This window comes from Anser anser (genome assembly GCF_964211835.1).
Source record: "Anser anser genome assembly, chromosome: 16".
NCBI lineage: Eukaryota > Metazoa > Chordata > Aves > Anseriformes > Anatidae > Anser > Anser anser.
Window position 1 is genome coordinate 113,865 of NC_139737.1, and position 19,119 is coordinate 132,983.

Consider the following 19,119-nt stretch of genomic DNA (forward strand, 5'->3'; position numbering starts at 1 on the left):
GTTTCTACACAAACATTCATAAATACATTTTTACATATTCAAAGCCTTATTCAGTGGACTTGCAAAGCAGTGTTTCCCCTTCACTGCAACCATGGAACAAGAAAGTAGCCAGGATTAGGAACATGATTTACATTATTTAGCTTTTGTCGTCTTTTTTTTTTCTTCCCTCCTGTAAAGTCTGTCACTGTAACTTGAGCACTTATCTAGACATATTCTTTTCTCTTTCTCCTTCTTTTTGCAAATCACAGGACAGAAATGTTCTAAGTGAATTTAGAATGATGTCCAATTTGAGAGCCATTTCACAAACAAATTGGGATAATTGACAGTTCAATCTTTTTTTTTTTTTTTTATTTTTTTTCCCTTACTTGCTGATACTCTTCTTTGGGAATCAAAGGGAGAGTAATCTTAAGACCAGGGATATTTTACCTAGAGAAAAATTAGAAACTCTTCATTATGGTTTGTGAGTCAGGAAGCCATCCCTATCAGGGAATAATATATTAAATACAGAGTCTGGTTAATATCAAGGTCATCAGAATTCAGATTTAGTACAGTTTACTTAAACCCTCTATCAGTAGATGGGTACAGACTGCAAGCATGGAGAAAAACAAACAAACAAACAAACAAAAATAGCAAGGGAAAGAATACTTTCAACTTTGTTTGGGTGTTGTGAGGCCCAAAAATGGTAGTAAAGAGGTGTGTCTTAATAAAAGGTGTCTTAGGCTTCATTTAAAAATTGTATAATTAACTTAACTATTGAATTCCACATCTCGAGTTCCTGTTGCTAAACAGTATGTGTAATAGCAAATGTTCTTTCAACACAACTCTGTCTGGCAGGTGGACAAGTACTTTGAGTGGAAACAAAAGCTAAAAGCTGGATTCCAGGACCTAGAGCAAGGTGTAGCCCACTGAGTGACTGGGTTTATGGATTATATAATTATACAACGGTAAGTCAATATCTGGCTGAAAATGAGCTGTGTAGATGAAGTGAATGGAAAGTCAAGCTACTGCTCTATTGTACTTGGACTGCAAGGCCAGGGAACCGGTAAAAACTTAGCAAGAGCCTGGAGCCAGCTCTGTGCCCGCACTTCTACCCCACAGCACAGAGTATGTGTGACTTTCAATAGGGAACACTCATTGTCACATGAGCAGCCAACACTCAGATTAGCTATAAACCCCTTTTGTCCTTTTAGCCTGCAAGAGTGCTTTAGGAGGGCAATTGCAGTCACTTAGTTTTCCAGTGCCAGTCACATAACATCAGTATGACAGCATACTGGCTATGTAATGAGATGGACTACAGAGAGGTTGTACAAGCAAACCACAGTTTTTCTCCTGATGTTCTTCAAGGCTTGCCAGAGGCAAAAGCTCGCATCACATCGACCAAATGATGACAGTTCGAGCTCAAGCATAGCCTTACACTCACGATGCCAATATACTCTTAATGACCTCTTTTTGCATCCCTTTTATGAGTGAAAACCACCAGACTGTGCTAAGTCAAGTGATTTGCAGTAGCAGAAAAGACAGAATGTGGTGAATGGGACCTCTAGGTGAATTAAAGAGAGGCAACACCCTTCCCCTGTGTTAGTGCACACATGCATAAAGTTGATGTGTCTAATTAAATGCGTACCTACTGGGATACAGACTCACAGAAAGGATTCTGCAACATTTCCATGGAAGTTATACTGATCTCTTTCTAGCAAAGACTAGAATCATTACAAGTTTAAGGTGCAATATGGCTACTCTAAGGTTATGACAGTGCAATACTTGAACAACAACTTATTAAGGAGGCAAGAAAAATATAAAACTATGTTTTCCTTGGAAAGTTGAAGAACTGCACGGCAATTTCAAGGCCACGGAACTAGGGAAAAGAAGGAATAAAATATTTTGAGCCATTTGGGATTATAGGTGGGTGGAATTGGGCTACGAAAAACACCTGTGACACTATTAAGTCATTAGTTACATAGGAACCACGACTGCTGCATTCCAAGTGGATTACAAAAGCAGCTGCTGATGCTTTGGTGTGGTGAAGGTGCCAACTGTCAGGTGTCAATTTGGGATGTAGGCCACTCTGAAAGTTTCTGGTGGCTTGGTGAACACTGCTGTGGGTGTGTCATGCAGAGGTAAAGGAGGTGGTTACTGCTGAGACAGAAAAAGTGGTCTGAGATTTAATTGCTTGTATGAGTAGCAAGGAAGAAGAAAGGAAATAGTCATGCTCCAGAGGGAGCAATGTGCAGTGTCTGAAGCAATCACTGTAAGTACTGAACACATGAACTAAAGAACTGGTCAATGTGGTTTATCACTAGGGCTGCGTGTACAGATCAAGTAACATCAGAGGCTTGTGGCTCTTCTGGTTTCCAAGGAATATGAATTAAGGATAAGAAGACGACCAACTAAAACAGCTCTGTGCAATCAAATCTGTTCAAGAAGACTCCTGAAATAAATTCTAAGAGACTGAACATCCCAGAAACTTCCAAGAAGAGGAAGGACCTCTGAATTATAATGTAAGTGGAGATATACAAGGTCATAGCAGATATCATACTGCCAAATACATAAAGATTTAGTGTTTTTCTTTCAAGACAGGGATATTCACAAAAAGATGTAAGAAAGATGTAAGACGACTTTTTGTTTGTTTGTTTGTTTGTTTGTTTCTAAATCTGCCTTAGAAGCAATTGTTAGAGCTCAAGTTTTATTTGTTTTCAATTATTTCCTTTGTAATTGTAAAATTCAGACTACTTTTTTGTTGTTGTTTAAGTCTTTACTGAGTACTAAAACATAACCAGTGGAGCTGTGGAATCTTATCCAGATAATTATTCATCCCCACAAAAATGTCACTTTATTACCTGTACACTTTTTAAGTAGACCTTAAGGTTTGCACTGATAGAAGCTACTTGTGCTCCATAGTTTCACTTTTGTTTTGTTCATAAGAATTTATTTATTTTTAAATAGATAATGTGGAGCTGGCTAACAAACCAGGTAGACAGACATTTGTTCCAGGGGCGTTGGGGTTGAGTTAATTTGAGACAAAAAAAAAAAAAGCTCATGGTTGTTAAACAAAACCAGAAGTGACATGAACCAAACTGGAAGTTAAGTAATCAGGAAATGCCTCTTTTCCTTCATGTGGTTCATATGTCCCACCACGCTCCCTGTTTCCTCATCCCTGAAGATAACTTATTCATGGCACACCTATTATTCTTTGTAGGAAGTTCTACTTGTCTTGGAATCCAAGAGAATGCATTTCCTCTGAGTAAATAATTTTGGTATCTCCTCCCGTAATTACACCCACGTTGAGCAGTACCATTGGTATTAGATTTACATATATTATAGTAACTAGTCAATTCATTTGACAAGTCTACAGGTATTAATAACAAGTGCTAAGTACCTATTCCTTCTGTTGAATTTCAGCTGACAGCACAAAAAGCTTGCTGGCTTTTTTCTTTTTATGATTAACGTGAATTGGACAACCCTGAAGAACAAAGTAGAAGGTGTATGCGATTCACATAAGTTGAGGGAATGGCAGGTGAGTTCTGTATGTCATTTGCTTACCTTCAGCAGGTTATTTATTCGGGACTGTTTCTTTAAGATATATGCCCTGTAGGTATCTGCATAGAGATGTCTTATCTAGAGGAAATTTTATATTGTAATTTGTTCTTGCATTTCATTTTCAGTGTTTTGTTATTATTATCAGATCTGTTTGAAAGTAATTTTCAAGATTAGCACAAGATGTTGGGGGAGGGGGAGGAGGAGAGGGGAGGGAAGAGAGAAAAAAATAAATTCCCATTTCTTCAATGTCACCACACATAAATCTAGCTAAACTCTTTATTTTTAAAATGCTATTTCACACACATTATACTTTACACTAATTTTGTTAAAACAAAATAATCTATCTTAACGGAGCCGTGAGCATGGAACTTGTAGACGGGATTCAAAGAAGCACTGAAACCATACTCAAGGAAAATGGTAATGAGAATATCTCCGCTTAGTATTAACAGAGATCAAAATTTAGAATGATTGGTGACCTGGGCAACTGGAAAGCAGCTCTATCTTTTATTCACTGATGAAAGAAACTTTCTCAAATCAGTTTTTAAAATGTTGTTTTGCGGGGTAAACAACAGCCTAATGCAGTTCTTGTTTGTCCAAGATATTAGTGCTAAAGATAGTCTCTTTCAGCTCGTCAGAAGTTACTCACTTTAGTTCTATATGATCTTGGACTAAAAGAAAAAAATCCTCCTTTCTTGATTTTAATCATAGCACTTCACTTTTTTGGCAGATTGAAAAAGGAAGAAAATGAAATTTAATATAAAGATTGTATGTAAGCTGTATTTTAATATGCAGCTATATTGGTTCAGATCTGACTTCATATTTCATTGCTGTGCTTTATGGCATATGACAGAGTTGGAAACTTCTTTGAAGACCTCTGCCATAATACTGCATTGTGCCACAAACCTTAATCTGTCTTAATCCATCCGTTCTACTCGTTGTTTGTTGTTGTTTTCATTTGAGTTTCCTTTAAAATGGTAATGGTGGTGTCACCCCCTGCTCCACCACCCCCCCCCCAGAAAAAAGCTCATTGCATATGTGATACTAGCACTAAAAAATTATTTTGTAGAACCTTCCCCAAGGTACTTGCAATACAATGCCCCAGATGCATTCTCTGGAGTCTCACAGGACAAACACAGGGCCTCTCAGAGCTCCTAAAGGCAGTATAACTGCACCAGTTGGAGCATGGCAATAAAGCATGAGCAAGAGAAGGGAAAACACTCTTGGTAAGAGAATTGTATAAATACTTGCTTTTACGTTGGCATAAAATATATGCTATAAATGCTATATGCATAATCATACGTGCTTTAATGCTAATATAGCATTTAAGGTGGCAAATGCCACTTTGTGGGTTTTAGACTGTAGAGCACAATAACAGTATGTAGGGAGACATTTGATATCAGAGAACTGCAAGCACACTAAGTCATCAGAATTCCTCTAGGACATAAGGGCAGGGTCTATGAGAATAGAAACACAAGCAGGCCAGCTGTAACTTCGGATGGGGCTAAATTTAGATGGCTTTCTTTGTCAAAAGCTCCAATGCATGTAAGAGACAGGCTAGTTGTAAAAGACAGACTATCACCGTGTATCCTTCCCTACTGTAGGCCAGATGGCACCAGAATGTAAGCAGGAAAACATCTCCTAATAGCCATTTCTAGAATAATAAAAATACATATGTTGAAAATGTAGAGGGGCTGCTAGCCACTTTATTTGGTGCCAACTTTGAAATGACCCTGATTTGCATTTTTTTTTAAAGTCCAGTGATAAAATAGTATCTTATACCGTCTACGAAGTAAATGAGTTCTTGGTGTATGATAGTGCAGTAACAAAACCCAAGCACAGCTTTTTTTTGTTATTGACCACTAGACTTAATCAATTTATTTGGCCATCTGCTCTGTATCCATCCTTCTTCCAGTAAAAGATAACTGCTGCTAGCAATCTCATCATTCCACCTGGAATAAATGACTTCTTTCCACACTGGCTACTTTTTAATGTCTTCTCTTATTTTACAGATCTGACACCAACACATATCAGCTGGCAGCCATCAGTAAATGCAGGTGCACACCATACTGACAGATATGCTAACACTGAGTTGACTGTGAGGCGAGGACAAGCGTTCACTATTACTTTGTACTTCAACAGACCAAAGCAGCCTGGGGAGAGCCTAGCCTTTGTCACTGAAATAGGTAACACTCCCTTAGGTTACTCCATGCTCTCATAGAGCTGTAAGTCTTTATTCCTTTTAGCTTCCCCCTATTCTGTTTAGAAATTTAATTTTTCTTCATGTATTTCTAATACTCCCCCCTCGCCCCCAATTGTGCTCATTTCAAGTGTGAGATTAATACTGAAACCACACTCTATAATGCAAATCAATCATCCCTTCCTTCTGGCAGGGCCATCCCCCTCAGAATCTCACCATACAAAGGCTGTATTTAACCTCTCTGAGGTGGGTGCAAGTGGCTGGAGTGCTGTCCAAGGATCCAGTGAGTCTGGCTACACGAGTTTTACAATATCTAGCCCAGCCAATGCCATCATCGGACGATACAATCTCATCCTCCAGGTAACCTCAGGGAACAAGATCTTCTCCAGATTCCTAGGGCAGTTTGTGATGCTTTTCAACCCTTGGTGCCCAGGTAGGTACTGATGCCATAGCTCTTGAACGTAACTGATTTATTTACTTTCCTATCTGCACAGTAAGCTTGCTCCCTCAAGTTGTGTCTCTGTGTCTCTGGGGGCAGCAATCTTAGCCATGTGTTCACAGATCTGTTTTAACTGCATTAAAAATGCACCAGCCCTCCTCCCCCCCCCCCATTTATTTATTTTTAATTAAAGGGAATGTGCTGTGGAGGATGACATCACAGACTTTCTTCAGGACTGAGCAGATCACTTTTTCTGTAGATGAGGGCTGATAGACTTTAAGTGCACGTACATTTCAGAACAAGCATACAGTGATGTCCTTTACTTGCACCTAAATCAAAGCAAGTCTGCTTTTGTAGATGTTACCTGCAAAGATAATAGCTCAACTAGCGTTATAAACTGATAGAGGGCTAGTGTGAGGAAGATTAGTATTTCCCGTATCTTTCGTCATGGGTTAGAAATGGACATCTCTTGCCACTCCCACTTTTTATTTCTGCAGCCTCAGCATATTGCAGAAGAAATGCAAGTTCCTAAACTCTGATTTTGCAAATACATGACAAACCTAGATTAGCCCTAAACTATACCACTTTGGAGTTAAAGAGTTCTTATCCAGCCAACTGACTATACAGCTTGTGTAAGAAGAGAGAAGTTACCACCATCTGCTGTTTTCTTCATGTGATCAGATGTTAGTTAGGGGCCACTAAGAAGTATGTCAAGAGCCAAGATTAAAAAATAAGAATCTGCTAACTAGTTTGGCATGTCTTGGAAGACAGAAAATAATTATATTGAGGAAACTCAGGCTGTCTCTGCATGGACAGTCCTGAAGAAAAAAAGAAAACTCCTGTAGAACCTCCTGAAAAATCATTTGTTGCATAACTTCTAAGTGATAGGAACCACACTGCAGGGACATTAAAATTGTCAGTCTTTGACACTGGTACTTGTAAGACCAGACAAACTGTTGCTAGAGGAAAACTGAGAAAAAGGAAGCTATGACCTTATAATTTAAAACTAATGATTTTGCAGAAGAGTCCTCCAAATTTATCAGACAGTGACCACTGCCAAATAAAAAGGGAGTATCCTTAAAGTAGGATGTGGCTGTACAAGCTTCTGCGAAGCATAATAGCTCTCTGATCCTGACAGACAGAAACACGTTCACTTTGAGGGTATGTTACCAACACAGTAATTGTCACAGTAGATAGGATATAGAAAAAAAATATTCTCAAAGGATAAATGGCAGAAACAGTCTGTATATAGTGTTCCACATGGGAGCTTAGTCACTAAGCTGGTAAAGACAGGGATTACTTCATAAACTGTAGTATCAGTAAAGAACTACCTAAAACTAAACAGTCAGGACCATAGATGAAAGGAAAAGCAGTGGGTTAGAGAAAAGCTGTTAATGGATCCTTAAGCGCCATCTGAAAGGACACACTTATCAAAAGCTTCATTATTGACTTTGTAATGCTGACATTAAGTGGCATTGTTCATAGACAGATGGACTGGGATGCCACAAAAATAACTGGATGACCTTAGGGACTGGAGTGCTAGAGAAAGGATAAGATGTAATAATAGAAAATAAAAGACCAGGGAGAAATAAGAATTCCGATGACAGGCTCACCAGCTGAAAATCACGTGTAACGTGAAAGTACTTTTTAATCAAAGGATGAGAACCACAGTGAAGTGGCTCTGAAAAAGGCAAATGCAATATTAAGCTGGGTAAGAGGAAACAGTCCCTCTGATATGTAAGTATTAATGGCATTGCACAAGGAGGTAGCGTGATCTCACTTGGAATATTCTCAATACATCTTTCATGAACAAGAATTATGAAGTATAACAAGTTCAGAGCAGGGTTACTATCATGACTGAACACAAGAAAAGCCTTCTGGATAAAAACTACTTTAAAATTTTTAGTTTAGCAAGCAGAAAGCTATTCATTTCACAGGTTGTATATCTGAAATAAGCACAGAATTTGGACACAGAAAACACCAATCTTCCTACAATGGTAATAAGCCAATAAGCTTAATAATTCAATTCAAGTATTTGTTTCAAACCTGTAGATAAAACAAAAGTGATGTTTTACCATTAAATGTCCTTTTGAGACTTAAGGCAAACTTCTTTAAGATACATACAAGCCAGCCTTTGATAATAATGCATTATATCCTGATGCTATTGAAGGAACGTACAGTCAACTACTAGAATAAGAAGTGAACAGCTAATCACGGAAACCATTTCCAGATACATGAAGGAGAAGATAATCCTCAGGAGTAGTCAGCATGGATTCACTAAGGGGAAGTCATGTCTGACCAAACCAACAAGCTTCTGTAATGAAATCACTAGCCTGATGGATGGGGGATGAGGTTTTGGGGAGCAGTGAATGTCATCTTCCTGGACTTCAGTAAGGTCTTTCAGACTACCACCTATAAGATCCTCATAGAGAAGCAGCTGAAGTATGGGATGGATGAACAGACAGTGAGGTAGATTGGAAACTGGTTGAACTGCCTGATCCAGAGGGTAGTAGTGGTGCAAAGTGCAGTTAGAGGCCATTAACAATGGGAGTACCCCAGGTGTAAATGCTAGGCCCAATCTTTTTTTAAGATCTTCACTAATGATCTGAATGAGGGGTAGAAGACACCCTCAGTAAACTTGCAGACAGCACAAAACTGGGAGGAGTGGCTGACTCACCAGACAGTCACGCTGCCGTCCAGAAGGACCTTGACAGGCTGTAGAGGCAGGCTGACAAAAATCTCCTGGAGATCAACAAGGAGAAGTGCAGAGTCCTGCGCCTGGGAAGGAACTCCAGGCACCAGGGCATGCTGGGGGTCACCCAGCTGGAAAGCAGCAGAAAAGGACCTGGGGATCCTGGTGGACACCAAGTTGGACATGAGCAGCAGTGTGCCCATGCTGCTAAGGAGGCTAAAGGTATTCTTGGCTGCGTTAGGCAAGGTATTGTCAGCAGGTCAAGAGAGGTGATTCTTCCCCCTCTGCTCAGCTTGGGTGAGGCCGCACCTGGAGTGCTGCATCCAGTGATGGGCCCCCAGTACAAGAGCAACGTGGACATACTGGAGACAATCCAATATAGGGCCACCAAGATCATCAATGGAGCACCTCTCCTGCGAGGAGAGGCTGAGAGAGCTGGGATTGTTCAGCCTGGAGAAGAGAAGGCTCAGGGGAGATCCCATCAATGTCTATAAATACCTGAAGGGAAGGTGCAAAGAGGATGGAGCCAGGCTCTTTTCAGCGGTGCCCAGTGCCAGGACAAGAGGCGATGAGTGCAAACTGAAAAAAGACAGGAGGTACCGTCTAAACAGCAGGAAGCACTTCTGTGCTCTGTGTGGGTGACAGAGCACCGGTATAGGTTGCCCATTGGTGCTAGAGACTCCTTCTTTGGAGATCTTCAGAATTCATCTCGACAACCTGTTCTAGGTATCTCTGCTTGTGTTCTAGGTATCCCTGCTTGAACAGGGTGGTTGGTCCAGAGGACATCCAGAGGTCCCTTCCCCAATCTAAATCATTCTGTGAAATAAATTACACATTCTTTTTACTTGCAGGGAGGGAAGGGAGTTCATTATAAGAAGGTAAAGAAATTGACTCAGTAAAATAGAAAACTTATTTGTAAATTATTTTTTTAAATCCTGAAGTTTCAGAAAATAGTTTTAAATATTATGAGATTGAATACAACACTAAGTAAATAGTACTAACCTAAAGAGAGAACAAAACAACCTGGAAATCTGTTGGAAGACAGTGCTTTCATAGCAGCTATATACTGTGTCATAGACTAGGGCGACCAATGAGCAACAATGAAATCAAAGTGAATGGTTCAGCAGGATATCCTAATAACATTTCTGATAGTGATTTGGACTCTTAAAACAAGGTTAAGATCACTAGAAAATAGAGTAAAATATCATTATCATCTGTACGATTGTTTTCAAATGTGTCTTCTGCTTGTAACTACTCCAATAAGGCAGTGAGCTAACTTGGACATTTCTCCATCTTCTCCACAAAACTACAACATAAAGAGAAGGAACATTTGTATAATATAAAAAGGCTACACTAAAAATTGGGGGAAAGAGTCACAGTAATATAACATGCATTTCCTTCCCTCCCTCTGCATGCCTGCCCCCCCCCCCCCCAAACAGTAACTAGGTATTTTCATTGAACTGTGCATGTCCAGGGAGTTATAGCAATGAGATATTGTTTTCCAAATAGTAAAGCTACTTCCTCATGTTAGGTCAAGATAAAGTTTTTTTTCTAAGGTTGCTAGTGTTCCCAGCTTTAAGTGTAAAAGCATGTCCAACTTTGTTTTCAGGTGATGATGTCTACATGGCTAATGAAAACGAGAGACAGGAATATGTTCTAAATGAAAATGGAATTATCTTTGTGGGCAATGCAAAGTACATTGAAGCAAGAGGATGGTACTATGGACAGGTAAGCTGTAAGGAATTAAGTAGGACTCTCATTCTGTCTCCAATATCATTTTCTCTTACCATTGTTTGCCTCTTTGATAAGTATACATATGCATATGGAAACTGGACAAACCTGGCTAGCTCTACTTGCGGTTTGCTCACTGCGGACCTTGTAGGACTTAGGTCTGAGAGATGACTTAGCACAGCACTGCAGCTAGGACTGATTTCTACATGTACCATGGGCCTCATCTGCGATCAGAACATCCACAGCACGACTGAAAATATACTAATGTGGATCCAAGACACCCACTGTTTTTTAATGCAGTTACAATGGGCTAGAACCAACATTGATATAATTCCAATAACTGCAGACAATAAACTTGCCAGATTCAGTTTTATTGCAGTCATTTTTTTCCTGACGGCCAAAGACACCATGCCAGATTTCTGGTTTGTTTAGTTATCCCTGGCTTTAGCCAATATTGCAGCGTGAACCAACTGCACACTACCATCTTTGTGCCTCACTATTCCTGCCACTTTTGAGCTGAAATAGCTAAAAAAAGAAGGAAATGAAGTGGAATCTCCCCTAATTTTGTTAGCATAACTATCTATTTCTTTAACATTTCTCCTATCTGATCACAGTTTCAAGATCAGCTTCTAAACATCTGTCTCACCATGCTTGATCTGAGTCTGTACTATCGTCAGGACCCAGCCATTGATGTATCCCGAAGAGGAGATCCTAAATATGTGGGCCGAGTAATCAGTTCTATGGTAGGAAATGGACAATTTAATCTAAACTCTGCACACAGAAAGCAGTCTCTGCCCCAGTGAGACTTAACCACCTGATCCTTGAGCAATATAATTGAAAAAAACTAGATATGGTGCATTACACGCAGCTGATTTTGCCCATTCTGTCCATTGGCCTATTTTTAGATCAATGGAAATGATAATGATAATGGAGTTCTCCTTGGAAAGTGGCAAGGAAGTTTCCATTCACATGAGAATCCATCCAGATGGGACGGCAGTGTGGTAATCCTCCAGAAATGGCGTCAGGACAACTACAAACCTGTTCAATATGGCCAGTGCTGGGTTTTTGCAGGTGTGATGTGTACAGGTAAGCTTTGAGAATAAAGGACTAAGGTGAAATGGAGGCAACATGTGACCTGTGGTTTTGTCAGAACTACAAAGCAATTAATTCTACAAGAGGAATAATGCTTTGAAGACTGCAAATGCTGAAGAACCACAACATTTAGAAAAAACTTTGTTTCTAAAATATCTGTAATCACTGGAGTCTTTTGTTTTGTTTTTAATCTATTTCAGTTTTGAGGTGCTTGGGGATTCCAACTCGTTTGATTTCAAATTTTAACTCTGCCCATGATGTGGATAGAAACCTCAGCATTGATAAATACTATGACAGCTCCGGGAAGAGTCTTAATATCAGCAAGGATTCCACGTGGTAAACTTAAGTTTTTGCATCTCACCCACAGTTAGAGAGAGGATTTATGAGATCAAAAAACATGAGCATTAGTAGTACAAAAGCAACAGAGCGGATATTTAATACAAACATCTAAATTAATAGACTAGCCACCCATTTGGAAAGAAACCATATTGCACAGATTTGGGGTAACATTTACTTCAAACAAAAAACAACAACAAGAACAACAAGTTTTCTTGCAGTCCCAGACCTCAGACTAGTTGCAGCTTTTTTAAGAAAAACGTATGTTTCCATTGAGAATGTACCAACTTCAGAGTCTTTGATTTATTTACCCTTAATCAGACTGTTCCTAATAATGCAGCTATGTACCTTCCACGCTCCTAACTAGTTTACTGCTGCAATAACTTTTTCATTACATATCTAAAGCCTGTGTTTCTCAGAGTGGCCTGCCATTCTCCTCAGGGAGATAGGAGCCTCCCCAAGAAGTTTTCCAGCACTCCTTTAGCTGGCCCTTCCCTTTATGGGAGCTGTAAGAGGGAACAATCCCAACACTCTCCAGACTTGATTACTGAGGCCTTGTAGTCCAGTGCTCTAAACTGTAAAGTGATCTACGATCATGACTCAAGCCCCAAAATTTGAATAGCCAAAGAAACATGATTTTTTTTTATACTATACCATTTTATACTTTATTTACTCCCCAATTTCAAATCAGAATGTGAACTAACTACAGCCATTTACCCAAGGGTATATGACATAACTGTATTTTTGTGCTTAGCCAAAATTTCACTTTTACATAGCGTGTTGTTTTTTTTCCCCCCCCGAGCGTATGTGGCTGAACAACATGGGAACATTTTCCGTCCCCTAACTTCCTTAAAAGCATTGGCCTCTGAACAAAGCAGACAAAGCATCTTTTCTGGGTCTTCCTGTGACTTACGATTAACCAATCCTTTGCGCTATCCTTTCCTTTGGCCTGTGGAACTCAAAGAAGTTTTAAACAGGACAAGAGAGATTCGCAGAGAATAAGATGACTAATAACCATTAACTTAGTGGTCTCAACTCTGACTGCTAGAAAGCAGTAAGGCATATCATGGCAGGGGTCACTCAATTCACATACTCTTCTTAGCTTGTTTCTAAACATTTCCTGCTGCACACTACTATAGATGGACTATTGTACTTCATTAGTGTTTTATTTTATTCCATTATAGCTTTGTTAAATTTCTTTTAAACTTAGCAACTCCCACATTTGAAGGTTACTGAGCCCAATCCCCAAATGTTGCCTATATCCACAGCCTAAATCTTTCATATCATTACAAAAGCAAGCTGTTGACTTTTTGTTATTGTTGTGGGTTTTTGTTGTTTGCCGATTTGTTTACTCACAGAGGCCTACAGCTCAACAGCAAGCAGAAGATCTGTACTTTGAGAAAGACAGTGAGTTGCTGTCTCCGGACAGCTTGTAACACATTTTAGGGCATCTTTAAAAACCACAGTTCCCTTCTCCTTTCAAATTGGAAGTTTGTATGCCTCTGTATTACCATGCTTTCTAGACACCGTTCTTTGTCTCCAGGGACTATCATGTCTGGAATGAAAGCTGGTTTATTCGCCCAGACCTGGGAACACAATACAATGGATGGCAAGTTTTAGATGCGACTCCGCAAGAACAAAGCAAAGGTAACTGTATCATGACTTAATATTGCTTCCCCAAACTAAGCATGACTAATGAAATTTGACTATTTTTTTCATGTTTTAGGATTATTCCAGTGTGGTCCTGCATCTGTCATAGCCATCAAAGAAGGCGATGTAGACTTGGATTATGACACATTATTTGTATATACAGAGGTGAATGCTGATTGCAACAGATGGATAGTATACAATGATGGAATTAAGAAAAGAGTTTATTGTGATACTGAAATAATTGGCAGGTTTATCAGCACCAAAGCTGTGGGCAGCAATTCCCGTGTGGACGTCACTTATAACTACAAATACCCAGAAGGTAAAGGAAGAGTTTGTTATCACAATTCATCTCCTACAGAATTCTTGGTGGTAGGCAGCTAGGATGGGTAGCCTGTTTTGCCTGGGTATCTCTGATTCCTTTAGAAAATACTTCTGTTGTCAGGCTACTTTCCTAATACAGTAGGTATTATATTTGTTTTTGTGTACTCAGTAGTTTCCTTGCTAAGGCACAGCACAAAATATACTTTAGTCTCTCACAGAAAATTACAAAATGAAATGTATAGAGAAAACAGGGCTATAAATTATGTTTTACTACCTAAGGCAGACAAATTCTCAAGCCGTCATACAAAGAGTGCACAGGACTGTAGTATGGCAGTTACAGATTAATAGATAGCAGCTTTCTGGTTTATCTGGCAGACGGACTGGGACAACAATCAAAGCTCTAATCGAAAACCTTAAACTAGTCCTCTAATGCTGTACACCTATCATCTCCCATATGACCACAGACTCAGCAAATAAATTCTCCCCTGCTGTGTCCGTTCCAATATTTCATGTTTCCTTTTGAAGACGCCACTATACTCTGCTCCCAAGGGTGGTGACTAACTTGGTCTCCCTGTCTAACTAATACACCGAACTACGCTCTTTTGTGCTTCTGCTCTGACATCCAGCCATCAGCTAACCAGCTGTTCAGTTGTTATGTGTTTGTACTCCCTGTAGACTCAGTCTACAGAGTATTGGATTCTAAAAACAGAACTACTGGGAAACAGTAAAGGGAATAATTGCCATTCACCTGTACTTAGGAAAACAAAGCAGCAAAGGTTAAAAACAGCTTAGTCATGTTTGCAAGAATATTTTTCTTCCCTTAAACACTCGGTATCTGTCTTTTCATAAGAGTTGAGGATTGCCGTTCAGAATCAGTGGCCGTATTTCAATACTCCAGGCCACAAGCTTTTAGTGCAACCATATTTAATACAGAGGCTGGTTATCATCAGGTTAGCAGAGTGACACTTATCACACTACTCCATATTCTGACCAAAGAAAAAGAAATCTTGCAGTACAGAGTTGACATCCTGTGTCATTCTGATAGTCTTTAAAAGTTCAGTGGAAGAAAAAAGTCTGAATCTGACTTGGTTCTCTCCTTCAACTAGGTTCTTCTGAGGAAAGACGAGTTTACAAAAAGGCTCTGGCCAAGATATTTGGATCAAACATCACGGAAGGACACACTGAACCTCCACGTGAAAGATCTTCAGAGGCCATTAGAAAACCTGGGATCTCTGGGAAGTTCAAGTTGGCTGAACCTCCAGTGTTTGGCAAAGATGTTACCCTTATCTTAATTCTCAATAACCTATCTTCTGACCACAAGACTGTGAAGGTGGACATGAGTGCATCAACTGTCCTGTACACAAGGAGAGCAGTGGCAGAGATCCTGAAGGCAACCGCATCTGTGGATCTCGGTTCTAAGCAAGGTAACATTTAATATCCCCAAGGAGCCAATATAGGACTCCTCTTCGCCATTAAAAATCACCTGAAGGCAACTGGAAGGAGTAAATGTCGATATCATGTCTGTATCAGCCTCATAGTACATTGACTTAGTCCATATCTTAGCTTAGCAGCATTGTTTATGACTATTTTACAATTATTTTTTCCCCCTCTGAAAACATTCACTAGTTCAACCAGGAACTGAAGGTCCATGAGTTCTTATATAGAAGGCTACGTCTGTATTATAGCAACAGAAGCAACACACATATACATGTGTCTGTGGTCAGTATGAGATGTATAGGAACTCTTAAGAAATAAAGAACTCTGATTTATGCTTTCTGGCACTCAACAGGCAATACTTCAATATAATAGATTTTAACAGAAATTAACGGGCAAAAGTTAAAATTTACAGTTACTAGCCCCCACCCTATCACCTCCCCTCCGCCCAGCCAAGGTGGAAACTAGCCTAAATTATTATAGAGATCTTTTTCATCCCCAACCTCTGCAAAGAAACTTTTCATCCCCCCCCTCGCCCCCAGCAGAAAAGCACTAGGACCAAGACAGTAAGCAGCTGACCAGAACACTTGAATAGGATCTCTGAAACTTGACTTGACTAAACAAACAGAATATATGGAGGGAATAGATCAAAATGATTACATATCTGTTTATATAAAATACAAAGGTACAGGAATCCAGTAAAATGCAGATAAGCAGATTCCGTGTTTCAGGTCAAAATTCTCTATTCCAGACCATAAGGGTCAAATGAGTTCTTTTAAAATACTGAAGATTCATCAGTAGAGGGAAATACACAACTGGCCTCACAAGGAAGAAATATACACAGACTCCAGCGGTCTTATCTTTGTTCTCTTCCATAATTTCAAAGAGCCTCACACTAACTCTCTCTTCTTTAGCATTCTTTGAGAATGTAATGGCTCCTAAATGTCTGAATTGCAGGAAAACATATCCGGTTAAAAATCCCTTATTCTTATTATGGAAAATACCTGACTACTGACAAACGGATTCAAGTTACCGCTTTGTGTGAAGTCATGCACATGCATGGGGTAAAGCTGCTGGTGGAGAAGACAATCATTTTAGAGGACACAAACATCATCATTAAGGTAAACAATTTTGTCGTTGAGGTCCTAAATGGACAGAAAGAACTAAAGAGTCTTTCTGGAGCTCAGAACTTAAGACGAAAATTTGAGGATAAATGCATGAATTTAGACTGCAGTTTCAGATGTTGCTCTAAAATTCTGAATGCTTAAACGGAGAAAGTATGTTTTCTCAAAATGGCAGTATGTGAGAAACCACTTTCAAATCTTTGCTGGAATCTGCCCCCTGTTCTTCAGAACAGCTGTTACCTTTCTTCTTTCCCAGACACGTTCCACTGCTATGAGTTTACAGAAATTGTTTTCATTCCATCTTCATTCTAGTTGTTGGCAAGCCTTTGTGTTGCATTTAAACAATTTTGCCTTCTCCCAAAGTACAGACATAAGCCCTGAATTCTAATTTATATTAGGGACAGTTTATATTGTTATAACACTGTAATGAATGATGTGCCCAGAAAAACACAGTTAGCAACCCTAATATCAGACAGGTTTAAATGAGATGTCTGTATAGTCAGTATTTTGTTTCACTGAAATTGTATATAGAACACTGCATGCAGATTGACAGCACTATTTAGTAAATCCAAATCCAACTTCACATATTAGCAAAGGCATACCATGTGTGAAATTCCAGTGCTCCTACAAATATCTTATTCGTCTTCAAATATAAGAGATGCTCTGCTTACAGTTCAACTGAACTCTGACTCTAGAAAAGCGTAAAAGTGTAAATGATCAGAGAAGTGTCTTTGTCATTTAGATTCCTCGGCGGGTTGTAGTGAACAAAGCTGCTACTCTAGAGATCTCATATGCCAATCCCCTCCCTGAACCTGTGAACCGCTGTGTACTACTAGTGACTGTGATGAATCAACAGGTCAAAATACAGTAAGTGAAAGCTGCAGCATTTACTCAGTGCTTCTAACATGACCAATAGCATGGTTAGTTTCTCAGTAAGAAAAAAATCAAGGTTAAATTGTCTTTATTATGGAATATATATATTCAATTTCTGAAAATAAAAACACCACCAAATAAATATGTACTGAGAATTGATGATTTCTCAGTCACGTATTTTTTCTACCTAGGAACTTCTTCAAGAACTAAAAACTGCTAACATTCTTCTTGGGAGAGCACGTGTGCATGTCATGTTCTTTTGTCTCTATGTTAGATCAGCTTGGCTTTGCATTTCTGTTTTTATATACAATACCTCAATAGTACAAAAGTAATTCTGAGCTAGAGCAAACCAACAGAACAGTGTCATAGCTTCTGTGATTACAGTCTGAACAAGAAGTTGCTCTGTACTTCATTAGTGTAGGAGAAAATTATGCCTTTTCAAGACATGACAGCAAGATGTTCTGTTACTTTTTTTTTCCCCCCTCTAGACTCTGATTTTTTTATGGGTTAACTCAGTGTTGCATACTTATTATTTTCTAAAGCTTGTTTTATTATGAAACAGCCTGACTTGCTGTGGCTCTGGAAATATTTGGACATAATCACCCATAAAATACGGAAAACATAATTGCAGTGAAAAACTAAGCTGAATGGAGACAAAAAAAAAGGACCCTGGCCATGAGAAGAAATCATATTATTGCTAAAATGGACATGAGCCAAGCAGGCATCAAGCAGAGAATTGACTTTAACATGTCTTCCTATTCTGAGTTTTGGTGTTGACTAACCAAACTTGTATCCAGCTCTAACACGGAAGCATGCTGTAGTGCTTCTAACCCCCATAATTCTATTCAAGAGTAAATGATTGTGGTACTGTCCTCCCTCACTTCTTAGTCTGCACAAAACCCTAAGTAATTCTCAGAAAACAAAGTTGGGTCTGGAGTCCTGTTGGTTATTGGGAATCTCAGTGAAACGCAATATAAGCCTGAATGAATTGATTTTTTTGTTTTGTTTTCAGTCTGGCACGACTGGCACCAAAGGAGAGATCAAGAATTTATTTTGAATTTACACCTCGAAGGACTGGGCCCTTACAGCTGCAAGTAGACTTCTCTTGTGACAAATTTTCACATATTAAGGGCTTTGTAACCATTGCAGTAGCACCCATGTAATGTGATGGAGTCAATCTCCTATTTCAGCATTAACATGACAAGATATTCTTCTTTATATAGGGACAGTGATGACAGCGAGAAACTTCCCACAGAAATGGGTGACTTCTTACGTTACAATAGAATTAAGTTTTCTGCTTTTACAGTGCTTAGTTATCTAGTCTCTACCTGTATTTCTTTTTAGTCCTCTTGTCCAGAGAAATAAAACCCCTTCCTTGTAGAGATAGTTTCACTGTTCTATCAAATCTACTCATTGTGTTAAGCTGCAGGTTTTGACTTTTCCATCAGATAATTAATGCAATCTCTTTGTAATCTCATTCTAAGTGTCAGCAATAAAAAAAACTATTAAAATAACTGTATTCTTTTCTAATGGCTTGTATATTCCATGAAAATATTATGAAAAGAATCAGAAAATCGTGGAAAGTTCATTTTCCTGCATTTAACAAGTTTTATACCTTAAGAAGTGGAACATTTCCTCCATTGATCATTTCATTTCTTTATTTTGTGACACCTGTACCTTTGTGAATGGGGGA

At 39.1% G+C, this 19,119-nt stretch overlaps 1 protein-coding gene across 4 annotated transcripts; it reads left to right on the top strand.

Annotated features, from left to right (window-relative positions):
- Positions 1 to 108: 108 nt before the first annotated feature.
- On the top strand, positions 109 to 18,945 carry LOC310882744 (protein-glutamine gamma-glutamyltransferase 6-like). Of its 4 annotated transcripts, XM_083801918.1 has the most exons (16): positions 109 to 2,117; positions 2,301 to 2,498; positions 3,400 to 3,514; positions 5,547 to 5,720; positions 5,928 to 5,980; positions 6,095 to 6,167; positions 10,475 to 10,593; positions 11,211 to 11,339; positions 11,502 to 11,682; positions 11,889 to 12,024; positions 13,568 to 13,671; positions 13,751 to 13,993; positions 15,102 to 15,419; positions 16,387 to 16,550; positions 17,296 to 17,420; positions 18,439 to 18,945. In XM_083801918.1, exons 3-16 carry the CDS (start codon positions 3,508 to 3,510, stop codon positions 18,587 to 18,589), a joined length of 1,977 nt encoding a protein of 658 aa, XP_083658044.1. In that variant the 5' UTR covers positions 109 to 2,117; positions 2,301 to 2,498; positions 3,400 to 3,507; the 3' UTR covers positions 18,590 to 18,945. The 4 variants fall into 4 exon arrangements, with proteins under 4 accessions (XP_083658044.1, XP_083658041.1, XP_083658043.1 ...); XM_083801915.1 differs by having other exon boundaries at positions 5,928 to 6,167; positions 18,439 to 18,943; XM_083801917.1 differs by having other exon boundaries at positions 2,113 to 2,248; positions 2,357 to 2,498; positions 5,928 to 6,167; positions 18,439 to 18,943.
- Positions 18,946 to 19,119: the final 174 nt, after the last annotated feature.